The 19,858-nt window shown below is 38.6% G+C and overlaps 2 protein-coding genes across 5 annotated transcripts in view; both read left to right on the forward strand.

Annotated features, from left to right (window-relative positions):
- prkcaa (protein kinase C, alpha, a) overlaps nucleotides 1–6,249 on the forward strand; it is a 64,601-nt gene extending 58,352 nt beyond the window's left edge. For all 3 annotated transcript variants that reach the window (XM_061273908.1, XM_061273909.1, XM_061273910.1), the window contains one exon: nucleotides 3,070–6,249. In XM_061273908.1, the coding sequence (XP_061129892.1) occupies nucleotides 3,070–3,234 (165 nt within the window). In that variant the 3' untranslated portion in view covers nucleotides 3,235–6,249. The remainder of the gene's footprint in view (nucleotides 1–3,069) is intronic.
- Nucleotides 6,250–13,219: 6,970 nt separating this feature from the next.
- Nucleotides 13,220–16,519, forward strand: LOC133151641 (voltage-dependent calcium channel gamma-5 subunit). 2 transcript variants are annotated; one of them, XM_061274840.1, is made up of 5 exons: nucleotides 13,220–13,456; nucleotides 14,819–14,909; nucleotides 15,297–15,437; nucleotides 15,904–16,049; nucleotides 16,256–16,519. In XM_061274840.1, the coding sequence occupies exons 1-5, from the start codon at nucleotides 13,220–13,222 to the stop codon at nucleotides 16,517–16,519; spliced, it is 879 nt and encodes a 292-aa protein (XP_061130824.1). The 2 variants fall into 2 exon arrangements, with proteins under 2 accessions (XP_061130824.1, XP_061130825.1); XM_061274841.1 differs by having other exon boundaries at nucleotides 13,220–13,415; nucleotides 14,823–14,909.
- Nucleotides 16,520–19,858: the final 3,339 nt, after the last annotated feature.

Consider the following 19,858-nt stretch of genomic DNA (forward strand, 5'->3'; position numbering starts at 1 on the left):
CTTTGAGACCTAACAGATCACCAAGACTGAATTGATTGGTAAACAGATCCTGTGAATGTTGTTCTCTCAGTCCAAATTGCTTCTTCTACCATAGTGTGTTCTCATCTCTTGGAATTGTACACTGCAGTAATCTCTCATGCACGTTTTATTTTACACTAGGTGGGTGCTGATTCGTCACAGCTTTCCGACAAGTAATAAATATCAATAGTGATTGTTATATGCAGCTGGTCAAAGGTCAAGCATGTCTTTCCTAAGCACTCAATGTGATTTAGTGATGGATTTTACTCACTGCTAATCTGTGAAGGCTTTGCAAGGATGACTCATTTTTCATTGGTAATGACTTCATTCTTCCTTTTTAATGGGATTGAAATTTTTTAATTTATGTATTCAGTGTTCCAATGTTTAAAAGTTGCCCAAAATATTTTAGCGCTATGTTCATCACACTTATAACCAAAAAAAATGTTGTACACAACGAAGAACCTAAATCCAATCATTTCTTGCTCTCCTCATAAACTGCTTATCTCAGTGCAACATATGCTGAGTGCAAATGTCTTCACCGCTAATAAACAACTCAATTTTGCGGTGAGATGAGGTGAAAAGCGGAGGGCTTCTCACAGTTGTGGCTGTCGAGAAAGCGAGGTAGTTGTGGCGCGTGAGAGCAAGTGGGTTGGCACAACTCTTAATGGAGGCGAGCAAACAGTTATCATCCTAAGTAGCTGACTTCTTTTAATATGCTTGAGTGCAAAGGCGTGCATGGCAGTGTAGATGCGGAGAGAGAGAGAGAGAGAAGGACCGAGGCAAAGCGATTAAAGATGAGAAGAAAGTAGGTCAAAATCCCATGTTGGATACTTTATCAATTTATTTAATATCAATTTATCAACAGCTTGGGTCATCAATCCGTAAAATTTCATCGAATCATTCAATGAGAATGAATAGTCTAAAGACTTCTAGTAAAAGTGGGCAATGGTTTTTCTTTTGTTGTCAATCGTGGCATTCAGAAAAAAAAGCCAAGATGGCCATCAGACGTCAAAGTGCGAAATGCGCTGCCCCTCTTGAGTGAAGGGTAGTCAGTGATGGATGGAAGATGACAGTTGAAGGACGCCAGCGATACCCGTCAGGTATCTGCTGTGCATCAGTCACATACATAAACACAGGGAGTTGTTCTTCATGTCGAAGAGTGGCTTGGAGGGAAGTTCACCTGTCGGTAAAAATATTGTTTGAACAATTCTGACACACAAACACGTGTTTGTGCTTCTTTATATGAACCTGTTTGTTTTTGTCCAATAAAAAAAGAATGACAGGAAAATAAAACAATGCATGGCCAGACAAAATTATTTTTGTGCATGTTTGTGCATATTCATACACAATTGACGCTAGCATAAACACAAGGAATGTAGGTCAATGGAGGCCCGTTAGTGCCTGGTTAGTCATGACTTTGAAAACTGCTCACAGCTGCCAGTAACCATTTGAAGCGACCATGACAAAGGAAGGAAGCCACAGGGGAACAAAATATCAATATGATGGTAAACATCGATGCACCAGCATCGATCGATTTTTACTTTTTTGTGTGGTTGCTGTGTAATGATTTTGAGGGATTATGTTTTGTTCCAGTCCAGTCCTATGGGTGGTGAGACATACTAAAACTCAAGTTTGATAATCCTATACCAAACAAAAATAACTGGAAAAATTACCTTGAGTTTACCAAATTTCTGGAATTCAGGTGCTGCAGTTCTTGGGTCGATTCTATCCACTTCAATTGACTACAGTGTGATGGATGTTTTGTGGAAGCCTTTTTTCATTTGACTGATGCTTCATGTGAGGAGATGATGTTTGGGGTTGAAAGAGAAGTCATGAGCAGCCAAGAGGCTTCTGCTGCTCGCTGTGTGAGTTCAGGCCAAAATGTGGCAGAACAAAGTTAGAAGTTGCCCTACATGGCCAAGCACACGTGATGAATCTCTCTTGACCTAAATAAGCTGCTCAGTCTGAACAAAACTCAGATCTTAATTAATCGGAAAAGGAAGGGAAAACCCCGTTAGACACACAAGGGCAGCCGGGGACACCCCACGAGCAAGTTGAACTTATTTAGAGGAAGATTTAGACCACCAATTAGGTCAGGAGACACACTCATCCTAGTCTATCGTTATCAACATGTCTTTGTTATTGTTTAATTCTAATGGCTGTAGTTTTAGTCAGTTTATTAAACCCTTTTTTAAAATTCATACATTGGAATCTTATGTTTGAAAACAATATAAATAGCAATATATATATAGATATATATATCTATATATATATCCAATATGTATCTACTACATGAATTTATGAACCATGTAAATGCAATGTTAAATTAGTCAAGAATTCATGTAGAGTACATACTGTAATTTTTTTTTTTTTTTTTTTTTGCATGATGAATCGTAGCTGTAGATCACATGAGCGCATCATTAATACTACAAAGCTCACACTAAATGAACCTTGTTTGTTTGAAAGTGTTCTGCAGCTGCGCCAATGCTGATTTGGTCTTGTGAACGCTCCACTGCCATTGATTGTGAATGAGATCTGGAGCATGTAATGTGACGGTAATAGTCAGGTGTTGTTTTTTTCTTTCTTCATTTTTACGTGTCACTGCGCACAGAATATTCAGACGAAGAGATTGGTTCGACCAATTTCAGTCTGGTACGTTTCGTGATCCTTACCAACAGGTCGGCGTGGGAAATGCTTACCCTCGATATGCACAACAGTTTTTTTTAAACTATTTACAGGATGTTTATTTTTTTATGTGCCTTCCTTAAGATGTCACTCGTGATTTTATTTGTAAGGACAAAATAGATGCACAGATCTATATATCTGCATGCTCATAATATGAACAGCTTTTTTTTCTCTCTCACAAAAAGGTAAGACACAGTTTTGACCTCACCCACATGGAAATGATTTTAAGTGACTCTGCAAAGGTTTTAATGGTATTGTCCACACGCAAGCGTGAATATGATCATCTAAGAAATAGCCCCAAAATGAATTCATTTAAAAATGCTCACGTGTACCTCATCAATACGTGTATTTATTTTGTCACTACAGTGCGGCAAAGGAGCCGAAAACTTCGACAAGTTCTTCACTCGCACGCAGCCTCAGCTCACACCTCCTGACGAGCTGGTGATCGCCAACATTGACCAGGCCGAGTTTGCGGGCTTCTCCTTCATAAACCCGCAGTTTGTACACCCGTCGCTCAACAACAGAGCATGAGAAGGATGGTCAAACCTCTCGTAGTCACCCTTCAAGGAGCTCCTCTACTCACTGCCATCCACTAAAACTAAGCAACAACCTAATATACGACCACCACTTGACATTACAAAACTTGATGTATCATTTCTAATCACAAGCGGGAATTGTACGGCATGCTTATTTGTTTTCTATGGTATATTTTGCTATCTAGATTAGCTTTGATTTAGATTGTGCCGCCACAAGAAGTCATTTTGTTTAGTTTACTAATGAGCATGTATTGTGTTCAATGATGTCCTTTTTTTATTGAAAGTTTACTCCAGAACTGGACGCACTGAGACAAAACAGTGTTCATCGATGTAAGTAAAGGAATATATTCATTTGCGGCTGTCTGTTGTAGAAGCAAGATCATTTCAAAAGAGCATTCAGAGCATGGATTCATTCTGTAGATGCATGAACTGTATGACTTGAGAAGCATTGTTGTCCACACGCATCGAGTTGGTGGCTCAGTTTTGTTTTGAATGAAGAAATAAGAACAGCATGAAGGCACCTTCTGCCTTGGCTACCGTAGTCAAACATGAAGGAGAGGTGGTGCGGGCATTGAAAAAGCACCTCGTGAGAGAATGTTTCGGTGTCATGTTTACAGCTTTCTGCCCGTTTAACTTATTTATGTCTGTAAGGTTTTAGTGTCAATTGTCTCAATTGCCAGTGGTGGCGAAAATGAAGTCAGATTTGAATATACGGTAAGATGCAATGGAGCTTGAAAAAGAAAAAGCGGTTCATTTTTGCCAGGACTAGTTCCAAATTACAAAGCCCTACCAAATCTGCATTTCTCTGCAGATCGTCAAGGCTTTTCATTTTTTTTTTTTATGACCACGTTTATGAAACGTTTGACTCACAGGACACATCGATACTTTGTGTATACCCTTAAAATAATTAACAGTTAACAGGGGTCAACAAATTCTAGTTAACATAAGAAATTAACATCACTGTCATGTAGACATTTGATTTCTTGAATACAGCAGTAATCATGCAATGTTTTTTTGGGGGGGTGCATTATGTTGTGTGTAAAAAAAAAAAAAAAAAAAAAAAAAAAAATTCATTAGATTTATGTTAAAAGTAGAACAATGTTTGTTTTTGTTTTTTGCGAAACTATAAATACATCACCCTCATCATCTATGACATAAGAGCTTAGAACGCACCTAAATCTGTGTACAACGCCTTTGTAAATAATCATTATGGAGTATTTCAAAAGAGTCTAGCAGATTTTTATACCGACACCTAAATGTGCTTTTCTCATCATTGTTGAGACGATCTACAGTTTAGCGAGCGCGCTCATAATATTGCCAGTTGCTCATTTTGGTAGGCTTGGTGAACACTGTTTATCGTCGTTAGGACGAGCAAGCACGTGATCGAATCGCTCATGCATGTGAGTCATTAAATGCAGCATGCCACCTAAATGTAATCGTCAATTCAACTAGAAAGTGACACTCTCCTCAAAACTCAAACAATTTCAGTCAGTTAGATGCTCACTCTACGTCTTCATGGTCAGTATTTACAATATGTGTGTAGGATTTGAATCATAAGAGTTTTCGGGTCTGTTTGTGATTTTCAGCAAACTTCCTCATTGGCCAAGATTCCTTATCTTATACCAGCAGATGTTATCATGCGAATTGAAAAGGTTATTTTTTTCCCCAAATAAAGGTCACTGAAATACTTCCAGTGGAAATATATATTTTTTGTGGAATTTGAAAAGGAGGGCGTTTATTGACATTTTATCGATGAATACTGGTGGTTCCATTTTGTTAAATTAACATGGTTTATGTTTGACGATATAAATAATTTTCTTTTATGCAACAACGTGACAAAATTGATCAGTTTTAGGGTAAAAAAGAAAAGAAAATCATATTTGCTTATCTTAAATATTTTGAGTGCTTGGTTTGCATATTTGCAGAGCTTTGCAGATATTCAGCGTTCATGCGTGCTCTCCATTTGCTAATAATTTTTAGGACATCCCCTTTTAGGTCATTTTGTGGATTTATTATTTTTACCGAATCCATCATAGTGACAAACACATTCTTAGTGCTCCTTTAACACTGCTTGTTGTGTTGCTATAGACCAGCTATGTCTCATTAATGGGGTTTATAATCTTAAATGTTGTGTTTGTTATTTTCTTAGGTTTACTTTTGTGGCCATTGTCAGTTATCTTTCCAGCTTCCTCAGCCAATATGAGAATGTTATTTAAAAAAAAAAAAAAAAAAAAAAAAGACACACACACATTCGAACTTTCTTTCCTGCAGTACGTGACATATTTGATACCTATACACCAGATACAAAATCATCTTTCCCGTGCCAAACTGATAAGTAAAACCCTGTAGTTTTAAAAAATGAAGCTGCTCATGTGTGATTAACGAAACCAAAACACTGAGAAAAGATGCAAGGCCCAATTAATTGACAGCCTCCACACGCGAGCATAAATACAAACGCACATAATTTTCAACAACTCCGACTTCTCTATCATAAACCCCAGAAGGAAATTTTACGAGTCATGTTTATGTCTGTGCTTTATACGGTTTACACTTGAGTCATTTTTTTTAATTTAAATAATTATGGCCCGATACTAATGAATACATCTTAAGTTTAAAGTATGAGTGAAGGTTTTTTCTTTTTTCTTTCTTACACTACTGCTCCTTTACTGTACTAGGTACGCATGTGATAAGGCTTTCGATGAATCCTGTTGTCTTTTCATAGAAGTTAGTCTGTTGAGAGGTGAAGGACGTGTCATCCCTTAGAACGAGGGCAGAAATGCCTTATTGCCAAACTCATCACACAATCTCTTATTGTCCTTGTACATAAACTACTACTTCCAGTAGATGCCTATGTAGACAATAAATAGATGACCTTGTATTTTGCAAATGTTGGTTCTCCTTCCTCGTCAGCCTGAAACCTTTAAAACGACTGAGCAACCTACCTTGTAACTGATTGTGTCATTTGTACCTAATGTATGATAATGCAAATAAAAAAGAAACTTGAGTTTCATACTTTGAAATCTTTTTACTATGCAAGTACATTTAAAAAAACAAAGACCTTTAAAGTGGAGTGAACACATGAGTCAAACATGAACTTAACATGTATGTTTCTGGACTGAGGGAGGACGTCAGAGTAAAAAAAGAAAACATGCAAACTCCACCCAGGCAGGCCTCAGCCTCCAAATTTCAGAACTGCGAGGCCGGCGTGTTCACCATTACTCCACCAGCGGGAAAGTCATTGCTGGCAATTATTTAATTTTTGTATTTTGCATTCCTCTTCATGACCTTTCCTCAAATATTCAGACAGAAATGTCCAATGATTTGGAACAAAAAAAGTATTCGCTGCACAATTTGTCACGTTGACTGAATCTACTGCCATGAAATGAGACGACTATGAACTGTTCATTTTTATGACACACCCCAGCATTTGTAGATAGTTATTATGGCATATTCACACTAGTATGAAATCTCCATTTACAATATTTAATTGCATTACACATACCTTCGAAGGCAGGCTTCCAGAAGCACACGTTTCGGTCTGAGCCCTGAAAGCCCCCCAGTCCCCTGAGTCAAATTAGCCGCACTTCTAATAGCTAATAAACTGACATCTGTGTTTATGGTATGAACATTGCGTACATGCACCAGCAATTATATGGCTAATTTTGTTCACACTTGTTGGAAGGTAGAACAAGTCCAATGGCGCATTTAATGTTTCACTGAAACACATCAGTATTTTAGTATCTTAGTCTCACACCATCAGGACTGAAAATGTTAATGAGTTTTTAAGGATAATATCTGAGACCTTTAATTCTTCCTGCCGCTGCACCCACGTGTACGTATATCCACATTTGAATATGTGTCTGTCCAAAGTCTGAATGACATTGCATTCTCTTCTTTCCTGAAACCGAGCACTGAAGATGTTTCCATCAAAACCTTGCCTGTGCAGTTACTCATATTTTCTAATGCAATAAAATAACATTCCACCAGATTATTTTGATTTCCATTGATATTAAAAACAGAGCTAACTGTTATGATGGACAATTCTGTAACCACTGTGAAGTACAACCACAATGATAAGACAAATGATTGTCATTTTTCGATAGGTCGAATATTTGACCCATTTTTCTTTACAGATGATTACATCGTTGGTCAGTTTTTGATTTTTAAAAAAATAAATATGTGACTGTCCAGGATATGCTGAAAGAGTTCATATTTCATGTTAATTTCTGCCTGTGGTAATCCAGATGGTGTGACCGACTTTGATATTTGGCTTTCAGAAGAGAGGGTAAAATCAAAGATGAAATAAAAGGGAGTGCTACAAAATGTGTGCGAGTGGTGCCATTGCTGCGAGTGCAATGAGGGTTCATCTGAGCGATGACGTGCTCTTCAAGCATCCATCTTTCATCGTATCACCGAAGAACACAATGTGTTAGTCATTCTGCAAATGTCCAGATGCCCTTCAAAGACGGCCCATATGTTCTGAGACGCCATGTTCTAAATCAGAGTGACATATGCACAGGGTATGTTTGATTCCACGTGACATGCTGCAATGTAATCTTGTTTATGAATAATTAGCGTGGCTTGATACACATTAATTCCATACTGCATTATTTAATCACCCTTTACTAACATGGACATTAAGTAGGCTGCATTAACTCAGGCTAATCACTGTGTGTCTCGGTTATTATGTTGTGTTCTTACAAATAATTGCGTATGGGGTGAATAATGGCTTCTGAAAAGGTTGCAAAAACTTTCTAGTATGTTCACAGACAATTTTGACTTGCCGCAAAATTTCTTGGCGACAAGAAAAAAAAAAGAGTCCATATTCAAGCATTCCCTCTCACCAAATACAAGTCCACAAATATTTCTTTTAGCTTGTAATCATGGAAAGTGATGTTTCCAACTTGATTTTTTTTTCTTACAATATTTCCTTTTATACTATGTCAAAAAAAAAAAACCTTACTGATGTGACTTGGGTTTTTTTTTTGGGGGGGGGGGATCTTCTTGCAGGGATGAATACAGAAAGCCCTCAGATGTAAAGAAATGAGTATCTGACTGATTGATCGATTGATAAACACACGCAACATCCATCAGCTCCTCAACATCATATCATTTTCATGCGCGCTTGACGTGCGCGAAGAGTCGGGCTGGCACGTGCGACGCGCACTCCCTTTTGTGGAGCAAGTGGGCGTGCACGAGCCTGAGGTGCTCACAGCCGTGCTTGGCTCCAAAGTGGAGACTACGCGCAAGACCAACAAGGACACAACAAACAAAACACACCACAGCAACAAAGCAACGACTTTCCTTCGTGAAGGTAACCAATTTTGGATTGATCTCATCTTTCCGTGGCTTTGTTTTACTTATGTCTTATGTTACGCGCGTTCTTCGAGCTCTTCCCATGCGCACCTAGAAGCTTTCATATGTTTTAACAAGTAACACACAGTTTTCCAACTCGGAGTTCTAAACCAAGAGCTATTTTGCTCTCTAAATGCAATGATAGTGGCAGCTGTTATTATTCAGCCTGAAGCTTCACGTTTATTGCCATCGACATAATTTAGCCACGAGAGAGTGAGAGGATGCAAATTCGCCTTTTGCAACATTTGGAGAATAATATGAGGTTAAATCGTCGACCCGTTTTATAATCTTAACATCTGTTGTTGTCTTACTGTTTACACAGTTTTCATCTGAGACAAGTGGTGTATTAAAAATAACAGTTTTTACTAATATACGTTGTGTTCTGTTTTGATTGACATCATCAGATATACATTAATTTAGCAATAGTAGTTATGTTACAGCTGTACTAGTAAAGTTTGAGTTATTTGTTGAGGGTAGTAGTATACAATTAGTAGAATTCAAATCCATGCATCTTGATACAGCTCTTCGACTGGATGTCGTTGAATTGTGCAGGACTGACGCACTGTGTTGATTCATGTCAGGATGATAAAAATAGAAATCAAGCATTATACGTTTTGATTGGATAATAGATCTTCCAGTTTAAAAAAAAAAAAAGTGGCTAAAACTACTAAAGAATGGCTTCCAATACGTAGAGTGATATTTCAGCACCATGGACAGCACATACGAGCTGCTCTTCAGTAAGCAATAAGTACTCTGCTCATTTTAGTAGCTGTGAACCAACTGATATATCATCCAATATTACATAATTGTGTGCACCTAGACATATTGCATATAAGTCTTGATGTTTTTGTTATTCTGTAGGAGTGCACAGCCCACGGGTTTGCTTGGCTGCCAGCCATTCGTCAACATGCTGGCCAGACAAAAAGTGCTACAGCAGAAATACAGTCATGTGTGGGAGGCCATCGTAATGTGTGTTTGCAAAGGCAACGTAAACACTTTCGGGGAACTGTCAGGGCTTTTTGAGGCAGTCGCAACTGCTGTGATGGTGAATGACAGGCGACTTGTTGCAACGAGACAGGCATTGATGCATTTGCTCTGTGTAGTGTTGACGTCACAGTGCGGTATTTCCAACTGGGACTCCAATGAGGATAAAACCACGATTTTTCTTTTCTAGTTGTTGGTTTATTCTTCTGAAGGTAGCTTGTAAGTATTGGAGAATTGTAGTTCACTGTTCTAGAACAAATATTCACCCTAGCAACTAACTGCACCCATGCATTTAAGGACAGAGACTCCCCACACTTCTCTTTTTTTTTCTTTTTTTTTTAACTGCAGGCACATATGAACTTATTATTAAAGTTAAGTAAACCCTCCAGGTTGGGGTTTGGCATTTACAAATAATGTCTTGTCGTAGAAAGTAATGGAAAAATAATTATCACATTTACTTGGTAGAATTTTGTAAAATTGTTGTGAACACTTAAACGACTACATGTCAAAGTGTTTAAGTTAACAACTCGAATTGAAGTCAAACTGTCTTGAATATAAAGTTCAATCGCATATATTGTGATAAGACCCAGATTTTGTGTGTAATATAAAACAGATTAATTAATTAAAGCTTGTAAAAAAACAATGGGAAGAGGACCCTGAAAAAAATAATTGCAAATTGACTGCAAATCACAATATTAAGGGGGGGGGGGGGGTTAATTAGATCACTTTTCAATTGTTCAGGCTTAGTGGATACACAGTAACACATAAGCCTCACTTAATGTATGCATGCACAAGGGAATTTGGAGGGTGTGTGTATTTTTGGCAACACTGGAAGACAAAGTATGCTGCTCCTCAGCACGCATTTTGAAGTCAAACAGAGGAAGGATCACAGGGGCCGCATCCAGCTGTGCTCAGACCTTGTTCACTTACTAACTCTCTTTTCTTCTGTTGTGTATTCCCATGTGGCTCCTCATGCTCCTCTGTGCTGAGCTTGCTTTGTGTTTGTTCCCTGTCCACGCAGAGGTCACCCAGGGACTACATTTGTAAAAGGGCTCCCACAGATCTTCTAACTGGGTCAATATTCACCGCAAAAGCACATCCATGTTTGGATTCTGACTGTAGTTGGCCAAAAATCTCAATCAGAAGGGCCAACATGTGTTCTTGTAGCCAAGTGATGGTTTGGGCCTGGGTCAGATTCCAGCAACTAAGTTGTACATTAGGCAAGAATGGGAAGGAATTTCTTCTACAGAGCTTTGCAATATCACAAACGCTTAAAGAAAAGGTGGCACAACGCAGTGAAATACATCCCCCTGGCCCAGCTTTTTTGGAACGTGTTGCAGGCTCCAAATTTAAAGTCAGTGAAGTGACAAAAAACAATTAAAATGATCAATTTGACTCTTACATATTCTGTCTCTGTAATGTATTCAATTAAATGTAAGTGTCAAAATTAATCAAATCAAAAACAGATCGCTGATCAAATTAATAGCTTCATATTTTATTAAGTCTTTGAAAAGTACCAATTTTCTTTTTTCTCTAGTCCTGACTAGCAGACTCATTTAGCTTTTGTGCTCAATAAAAAAAAGACATTATCAATCCTTCTTGATATTGCATAACTGTTTAGTTGGTTTGTAATCACCCAAAAATACAAAATAACATTGGTTGGGGGAAAAAAGTAATACACTAACCAAAAGTGTATCCGATTATTTGATAAAGCAATAGAATGAATAATCAATAGAATTCACGGAATCATCTAGATAAAAGTTGTTTTTAAAAATATTTCATTATGACAGCCCTCTTTGTACTCTGTTGTTTAACTTTTACACATCATCCCAACTTTATTGGAACAGACCACCAAACTAAAAGTCACAAATGAGTAGCTATTGAAATAATGATTAATCTATTAATATCCTTAGTGCCAGGGGAGCGCAAAAAGAGAGGCGCCATGGGCATCCAATTGTGAAGATGGATTGATGAAAATGCTTAGATCGGCAGCAAAATTACTTTGTCACGACGCAAGGCATGCATGATGGATCCACGAGAAATAACTTCCGTCTGCCCCCCAAGTAAATGAATGGAAACAAGTGAATGCACAGGTAATTATACTTCCTGCCATTTAATGAAACAGCATTTAATTGGAATGCCTCAATCCACATAATAGCTTGCCCTTTACTCTAGCTGTCTGTCTGCCACATCTATTTCAGCCCATGACGCTCTAACCAAATAGCTACTTAGCAGAAAATCAAGTGGTTGTAGAATAAAAACACACTATATGTACGTGGGTGTTTAATAGTAAGCAACATCTGTGAAACTATATTTAGAGTGGAGTCGCAGTGTTGTGTGTGATGTGGGTGGAAGCATAATCAGAATACTACTTAGAGAATGTGGGTGGACTGGGCAGCTATGTGCCAGATGTTTTTTTTATACATATAAATAATCAATTTGAAATTTGCCGGAGGTGGAAATAGTTGAATAAGAACATTCTGCACCATATTAGTATGCAAAATGTAGGTATGAGTATCTCTTGGAACATCTCTCCAGGGACTTTGTGTTTTTCTCCCTCTACAGCTTCCACTCATATCCCCAAAACAGACATGTTAGTTTCATGTTAGTTTGCTCCATGTGTGCCATGTGATTGACTGGCAACAAGTCCAAAGTGTACCCCTTGATCCCTCTTGCACAAAGCCTCACATTACCTGAATCCTAATGAGGACAATTAACTATAAATAAAACATGGTAGGTTCCTCAATGACATACTTCTCTGCATACATGAGTTGAATGGAAACTGATTGCACTATGCTATGAGAGAAGGCTGAATGATGGTACTTATTTCGTCATTAATGCATGTCTCTGGAGGGAGGGGGGTTGAAATGCTTCCATTCATTCTCCAATCAGATTTTCTCCACAACCTGCTGACCTGTGGCTAACAGGTAAAGGACACAACTAAAAATAGCTCAGACTGTGTTTAACTCCCCTTTTACTGTGGTAGTTTACATTTCAACATTGTTAGTTACCCAATACATGTTGGTTATGTTTTAGAAAAGAAATGTAACTCCATTCTTACCTGATTTTCAACTTGAAGCCATTTTAGACCAGATTATTTGTTTTAGACCAGTACTGAGATGTAACAAGTTCCCATGTGGAACAGTTGCTCTCCGTCTTTTCTTTTCAGCTGGGGCTTTCGATTCACAGTAGGGAAAAAAGGAAGAGGCCGAGTAGAATTAATGAGTTAAAAATCCTTCCACATAATTACTTTGCATCGTTCCAGTCTCACAGTGAGTGCTTAATACTGCAGCACGCTGAGAGCTCATTATGTAAAATCAATTCCTTTCAACATGAAATCCTGTGCCAAGCTCCCCAGCGTTCAAGCTCCTGCCATATGTGGGAACGGCTATCATATGAAAAACCCATTGTTTTGAAGTTTGTTCGCTGACACGTTATGTACACCATCTGCAATGCTGATTTTCATTGTTGTATTCAAAGGAAGCACGAATTGTCGTTCTCGTTTTCAAGATATCTTATGATCACACGGCCACTTTCCTTACTCTTGATTTACCTCCTCTTATATGAAATCTTTTTTCCCCCCTCTCTTCTCCCAGCTTCCCTTTCTGCTGGCGGCGCCCCTTTGCTCTTCAGCCTGTGGTATGAGCCTATGTGGCAGGAAGGTGCTGACGTTGCTGAGCAGCGTGTTCGCTGTTTGCGGCCTGGGCCTGTTGGGCATCGCCGTAAGCACCGACTACTGGCTTTACCTGGAGGAAGGCGTCATCCTTCCACTCAACCAGAGCACCGAGATACGCATGTCCCTGCACTCTGGCCTGTGGAGGGTTTGTTTCCTGGCTGGTATGTTCAACACAGGTGCAATTACACTACCTACTACTAAGTTACGAGTAGAATTTTATCACAGGCTTGTTGTTTGTGTGTCACAAGATCTAGACCGTGGGTGCGTGACTGATGGGCCATATTTAAAGTGATTACAAGCAGCCATGATTAAAGTCAGCTCACTCCCGTCATTTACTTTATATGGTGTACCCGCACAAAAGTTTGCAGTGCTGAGGGGGGCGCGCCCCACTATTTGAGAAGCACTGTAAGTGAATAGCAGCATGCATTTTAAGAAATAATCTGATTTCATTCTATTTAAAGCTCTTTCACTCCACATCCAGTTGGTACTCACAGAGAAATGGAGCAAGTGTGAAAAACACACAAGAGCTGTGACTACCAATCTTGAGGTGTTGCTGAAACTTTTCCATTGTGATGATTGTGATCAAATGATTTTATCAGGTTTAAGAAGTGTCTTCTGCTCAGCTTAGATGTCAACACAATCTTGCGATGCTCTGCAGCCGACTGTATTAACTGTGGTCACATGACGCCTTCGATTGATGCTGTTGAAAGCTGCTGCATAGCGCGACAGTGTGCGCTGTTACTTTCACACCTAAGGTGGAAAAAAGAGACAGCAGTTATGTCTTTGTGAGTGTTGAAAATACTTTCCGCTCACTCTGCATTTTTTAAAGAAGTCTTGCCTCACACGCAAGTAAAGTGGCTTCCAATGTTTACTTTGCTATGCTGTCCATCTTGCGCAACTTTCTTTGGAGCAGAAATATTTGAGCTCTTCTTCTTCTAGTCCTCATATGACCGCCCAGGCTGTATCTAGGCAGGTCATGACGATGTGATGAGATAACAGATGTTTTCCTGACACGGCGGCAGCCCATCCCATTTAACAGGGACGGGCTATTTAATGGGACACAGTGTTTTAAAGCCAATTGAGTGGCCTTATTGCCCACTTAACTGCCACACTGTTTGACCTACAAATAATCACCGGCCATTATCACATGGCACAGTTACAACGGGGACCCTGAATGATGTTGCATGGACCTTTAGGCTTACATTGATGTCACGTTGTTGCTTTCGTTGCAATTTTGGGAGGTCAAAGAAAGATTGTTTACTCAAAAACATCATTTGGGAGTCATATTCAACGTGATACTTCATTGATACTTTTTGGGAGACTTTGAGACAAGATTATCACTGACCTACGTCCTCAACAACGGTAGTAAATGTAAAAGCATTGGCAAAACAAAAAAAAAACAATCTCAGTCCACAATAAAGTCAACAGGGAAATGGTTCTGCCCCCACATATATATTCCACATTTTAAAAATTGATTGACGTTTCATATGCTTTATATACTTTCTTATATCATTAGTGACAGAAATGTGTTCAATAAAAGCTGATTGCCTGCCGCGTCTTCTTTTTAGGGGAGGAGAAAGGTCGCTGTTTTACCATTGAATATGTGATGCCCACTAAAGTCCAGTTGACTTCGGAGTCCACTATTAGTGTGTTGAGTAAGTAAATCCACATACAACACGAGAATGAGTCTTCATGTAAATAAAACAACATATTTTCTTGACTGTTTAACATGAGTTGGCATACGCTCTTGACTGAGACTCAACTATTAGTATACAAGCACTTGAAAAGTGAAGTTCTCAAATATGACCCCTTTCACATTGTCCTCAATATTGTACATTTAACTTGACACAGTAGGAGGCTACAAAAAATAAAGAGCCTTTTGCTTTTAAGAGTTTGTGTGCCTCTCAGTAGGAAGGTCAGACTCCATCTTGATGTGTAACCTTAAACTATGGGATGCTAAGGAACACTCCTCGCCACAGGTTGCTGCTCTTTCTTTGTAAGTAATGTTGTAAGCAAAAGTCTTCATTTCTCTTTCATTGCAGAGATGATCCGTTCTGCCACACCTTTCCCACTAGTCAGCCTCTTCTTCATGTTCATCGGTTTTGTCCTGAGCAACATTGGCCACATTCGACCACATCGCACCATCCTAGCCTTTGTTTCAGGAATCTTTTTCATCTTATCAGGTACGTATTTGGGATTCTATTCACTGAGAGACATCATGGGCCCTATTTTTAAGTCAAGTACAAGGTGCAGTTGAACTGGTCGAATTGATGGCGTTAGTAGACAGAAAGGTGTGTTTGCGCCATTGTGGGAGTGAACACAGTCGTCTCTTTTCACGGCCGATAGATGCGACTTATTCATTCCCTTTAAATTCAGCAAAGGACTCGATGGAGTCATTCCACTGTCCCTGTGAGTGTTGTCTGCCTTTTGCTGCATATCAATTGGTAGAGGCTTCAGCTACCCATAGGCCTAATGCAGACAATTAAGTGCTACAGAAATGGATGGATCACTCGTGGCATTTTAAGCACAGTAGCATCGTGCTGTCTTTTTCATATTGAATTTGCTGCTGTTTTTGATGAATGATGCTTTCTCCTGTAGATTCAAAATGGATGGCAGTGGAACACTAATGTGTTCTTTCTGTGCTTACAGGTCTGTCTCTGGTAGTTGGTCTGGTGTTGTACATCTCAAATATCAATGATGAAATGTTGAATAGGACCAAAAGCAATGAGGCCTACTTCAGCTACAAGTATGGATGGTCGTTTGCTTTTGCCGCGATCTCCTTCCTTCTCACTGAGGTAATGCTAGCATCTCCCCTTGCAGCAAACCTTCAAAATGATTAATGCAATCACAGTGCACCCTAGCGGCGAAGCTGTACAATGACACAAAGGCAAAATAATAATCTGTATTGAAATCATTTAAGCATGGTAATATGCCAAAAGGATGATCTTCTCACTTGAATGTATTATGCTCCTTTTTCCAATACAACGATTTGGCATTGTAGACAGCCGGCGTGATGTCGGTGTACCTGTTCATGAAGCGCTACACGGCGGAGGACATGTACCGACCCCACCAGGGCTTCTACCGGCCTCGCCTCAGCAACTGCTCAGACTACTCGGGCCAGTTCCTCCATCCGGACGCATGGGCCGGACGCGGCCGCAGCCCCTCGTCCATCTCCTCCGAGGCTTCCCTGCAGATGAACTCCTCCAACTACCCAGCCCTCCTCAAGTGTCCTGAATATGAACAGATGTCCTCATCGCCTTGCTGAAGCAAAGAACCACCAAAGGTTATTACAGCAGCGGCCAAGTTGTAATACTGTGCTCTGTACAGTCATAGAATGTCATGACATTCAATACGAGAGCTGTGTATGGGGATTCATGTCAAAATACCAGATGGTGTCTAGAGGGATGCCTTGCGGTTGGTTGCCTGGCACCGTGGTTTTGTCTAGAACTGTATTTTGCAGTGGTGTAAAACTGAACTGCATCATCATGAGAAGGGTTAGAATTTTTTCCCCCGTTATCCATTTCTTAATCCATAGTGTCTGTCATCATCAAGATGATCATTTCATACACAAAGGTGACTCAATGTACCTCACATAAAATCCAAAGTACATCATTTAAATCAGAGAAGTAAATACATTTAAAAGTATGGAAATAAAAGTATGTTGACTGAAATTACAAACAAATTACAGTAACAAATGTTTGGATCATTTGGAGCAGAGTTAAAAACTCTTGAATACAAACATTTCATGCAGCTTTAAGCAAGTAAACATATTTTTGTGAAACATTTTGTCTTGTGCAATTATTTTTACTTTAGTTCACTGCGATAATGATAGCTGCTCATATTTACTGTTGTATAGTGTCAACTCTTATTATTAAAAGTATCCAGCATTTTCTGCAGTACATGTAAACTTGTTTATTCAGTATTTGTCTAACAGGATACAAGATCTAAACGAAAACAAGAGTATCCGTCGCAAGCATCTTTGTATATAGATCATTGTGATTATATTCCAAACGTGTGTAAATATGAAATTATTGATGTATATAGACTAAGATTTGTATAAAGGAGAGTTTAAAAATACATTTATGGATGTTATGTTATTTGATCGATAGCCAACGTGAACATTAATTGTTACAATGTGACTCTATACTCAGTGAAATAAAGGGATTTGCAAAACAATTTATGTTCTGTTTTGTTGCTCGTCTTTTAAAAGATACATGTATTAAACAACAGCCGTTCAGACAATGAAGGAACCGATTTGAACAAGTCATTTACTGCGTCATCCATCTTGCCCTGCGTTTCGTCAGCCTTGACTGCCAACAAAATGATAAAACTGTAAGTGGCATTAACCAACTTGTTCAATAACTGCCAAACTGCTGCTGTTGTCTTCAACCATACAGGCCCAGATATCCCAATAAGAACATTTGTAAATTAATTGATCTTTTTTTTCCTATTCAATTTTTGTGTCAAGTGCTTTCTATGTATGCCTTGGCTCAGTAAAGGCGGGCAAACTTGAACTGGAATGGAGGCTGCGAGCCATTCACTCTCTCTTCTAGGTGACTAGTCATGAATGGCACACGTCCAGCATGTTGAATGGGACGTAATGATGCTGTGAATCAGATGGAAGTTGATGGTCTACAGCATGAACTGATTGCTTGAAAATCGTCCAACTGAGCAGTTTCAGCTTTTGACGTGATGAACTGACTGAACGTGATTGCTCCCATCAATAGGCTGCAAGCCTGAAAGGGGGTCTTCCTAAAGGCTGATTGGCTTTCGTGTGAGCTGTCTAGTCTCACAATCTTACTGGACTACAATCACTACATTGGTATAGACAGGAAAAATCACCCCAGTCCAGCTGTTGTGTTCCTTGGTGTCATGTCAGTTGTTTTCACAGCCATTAACTGACATTAAAAATGAAATTAAAAGAACAAGGGAACCATTTGCTTCTCTTTATAATGTCTTTGGACATTTCTCGTTTTTTATAAATATGCAACCAACACGATTTGATATGTAGTATTAACGTTTTAAGGAATTCTTAGTATTTAAGGTGAAATAATGAATGTACTGCATGAGAAGGGCTGGTAACCTCTACTTTTGTCCATAGGAGGGAGCTAAGAAGTCAAGAAAGCAATGCTTGCCTCATATTGAGTTAGTGCTGGTTAGTTACTGTCAACTCAAGATAATGTAAGGAAATATTTATTGAATTCAACACTTCATGCTAATTTATGACATTTCTGTGCTTGAGGCAAAAGCAAAAAACATTCACACTAAGATTGCACTTCACAATGAACTTTACAAGCCAAATGATGTTTATGAATACACAAGTTGTCTCCGATAGTTAAAGAGTTGCTACTACAATAAACAAGCCATGACAATTATTTAGAACATAAACACATACAGTCATGGGGGGGATTATGCCCAGTACGGTGTACCTAGAAGTAAATTTGTTTGGACCAATATATCAATGACAATAAAAATAACTCAAGAGCTGAATTTAAGAGCTGATCAAGACATCCAAAGGTTTTCTTAATAACTAAAATCACAATAATAATAATAATAATATCAACAACACCAATAATAATAATAATAATAATAATAATAATAATAATAATAATAATAATAATAATAATAATAATAATAATAATGTTAATAATAATAATAATAATAATATTAATAATAACAATAATAATAATAAATAAGGGAGTCCTCAAGCACAGGAGTTTGGAATACTGATCGCAAACTTTGTGACTAATGTTACTAGTGCTACATAAGAGATGTGGAAAAATGCAAAACAAAATGGTATTTTGAAGTCATTTTGCACATGTTATATTGCAATACATTTTGAGCTCCAAAATCTCCAGGGTCCATTCATTTGATAAAATAAAATATGGTCAGAACCACGAATTATTTTGGAAAGAATCCTGGATAAATAGAGAGATAAAAAAGAGGGAAAGGGCGCAAGGTACAATATTTGCTCTCTCGAACACATGAATAATAAACCAAGGCCAGACAAGCTTTCCTCAAAGGGATGTTGCTAACAAGCAATAGAATTGAGGTCCAACATGTTCTTATTTGAATGGATTACCAGTGCAAATTGTACTCTGGGGAGTTTGCTGCTTTGATTTGTATTTTCAAATGGAACTGCCTCATGTGTTCAGTTTAATGTATCTAAGAAAACAATCTTACAGCGTTTTATGACAAATTGAAAACACACAAATGTGAGTGTTCTTCACAAAAGACATTGCTCATTAGGCCACGGGAACAATAAGTAGTATGAAATGGTTCCCTCTGTCTTTTACTGTAAATGAAACTCAATGATTCTAAAATCATCTGGAATACACAATCATCCATCCATTCATTCATCCATCCATCCATCCATCCATCCATCCATCCATCCATCCATCCATCCATCCATCCATCCATCCATCCATCCATCCATCCATCCATCCATCCATCCATCCATCCATCCATTCATTCATTCATTTGTATTCCAAGTGGATTGAATTTAAGAACAGGTTTGAAATCTCCAGCCTTCCTAACTGGAATTTGCTTGTCCTCATGCTTGCGTGGGATTTGCAGGACACACCCACTTCCTGCCACATTCCAA

This window comes from Syngnathus typhle, linkage group LG3 (genome assembly GCF_033458585.1).
Source record: "Syngnathus typhle isolate RoL2023-S1 ecotype Sweden linkage group LG3, RoL_Styp_1.0, whole genome shotgun sequence".
Classification (NCBI taxonomy): domain Eukaryota; kingdom Metazoa; phylum Chordata; class Actinopteri; order Syngnathiformes; family Syngnathidae; genus Syngnathus; species Syngnathus typhle.

Excerpts from the sequence above, each read along its gene's own strand:
- LOC133151641 (XM_061274840.1), top strand. The coding sequence starts at position 13,220 with ATGAGCCTATGTGGCAGGAAGGTGCTGACGTTGCTGAGCAGCGTGTTC. Across the intron at positions 15,438-15,903 it reads AATCTTTTTCATCTTATCAG|GTCTGTCTCTGGTAGTTGGT; the intron begins GTACGTATTTGG and ends CTGTGCTTACAG. Across the intron at positions 16,050-16,255 it reads TCTCCTTCCTTCTCACTGAG|ACAGCCGGCGTGATGTCGGT; the intron begins GTAATGCTAGCA and ends TTGGCATTGTAG.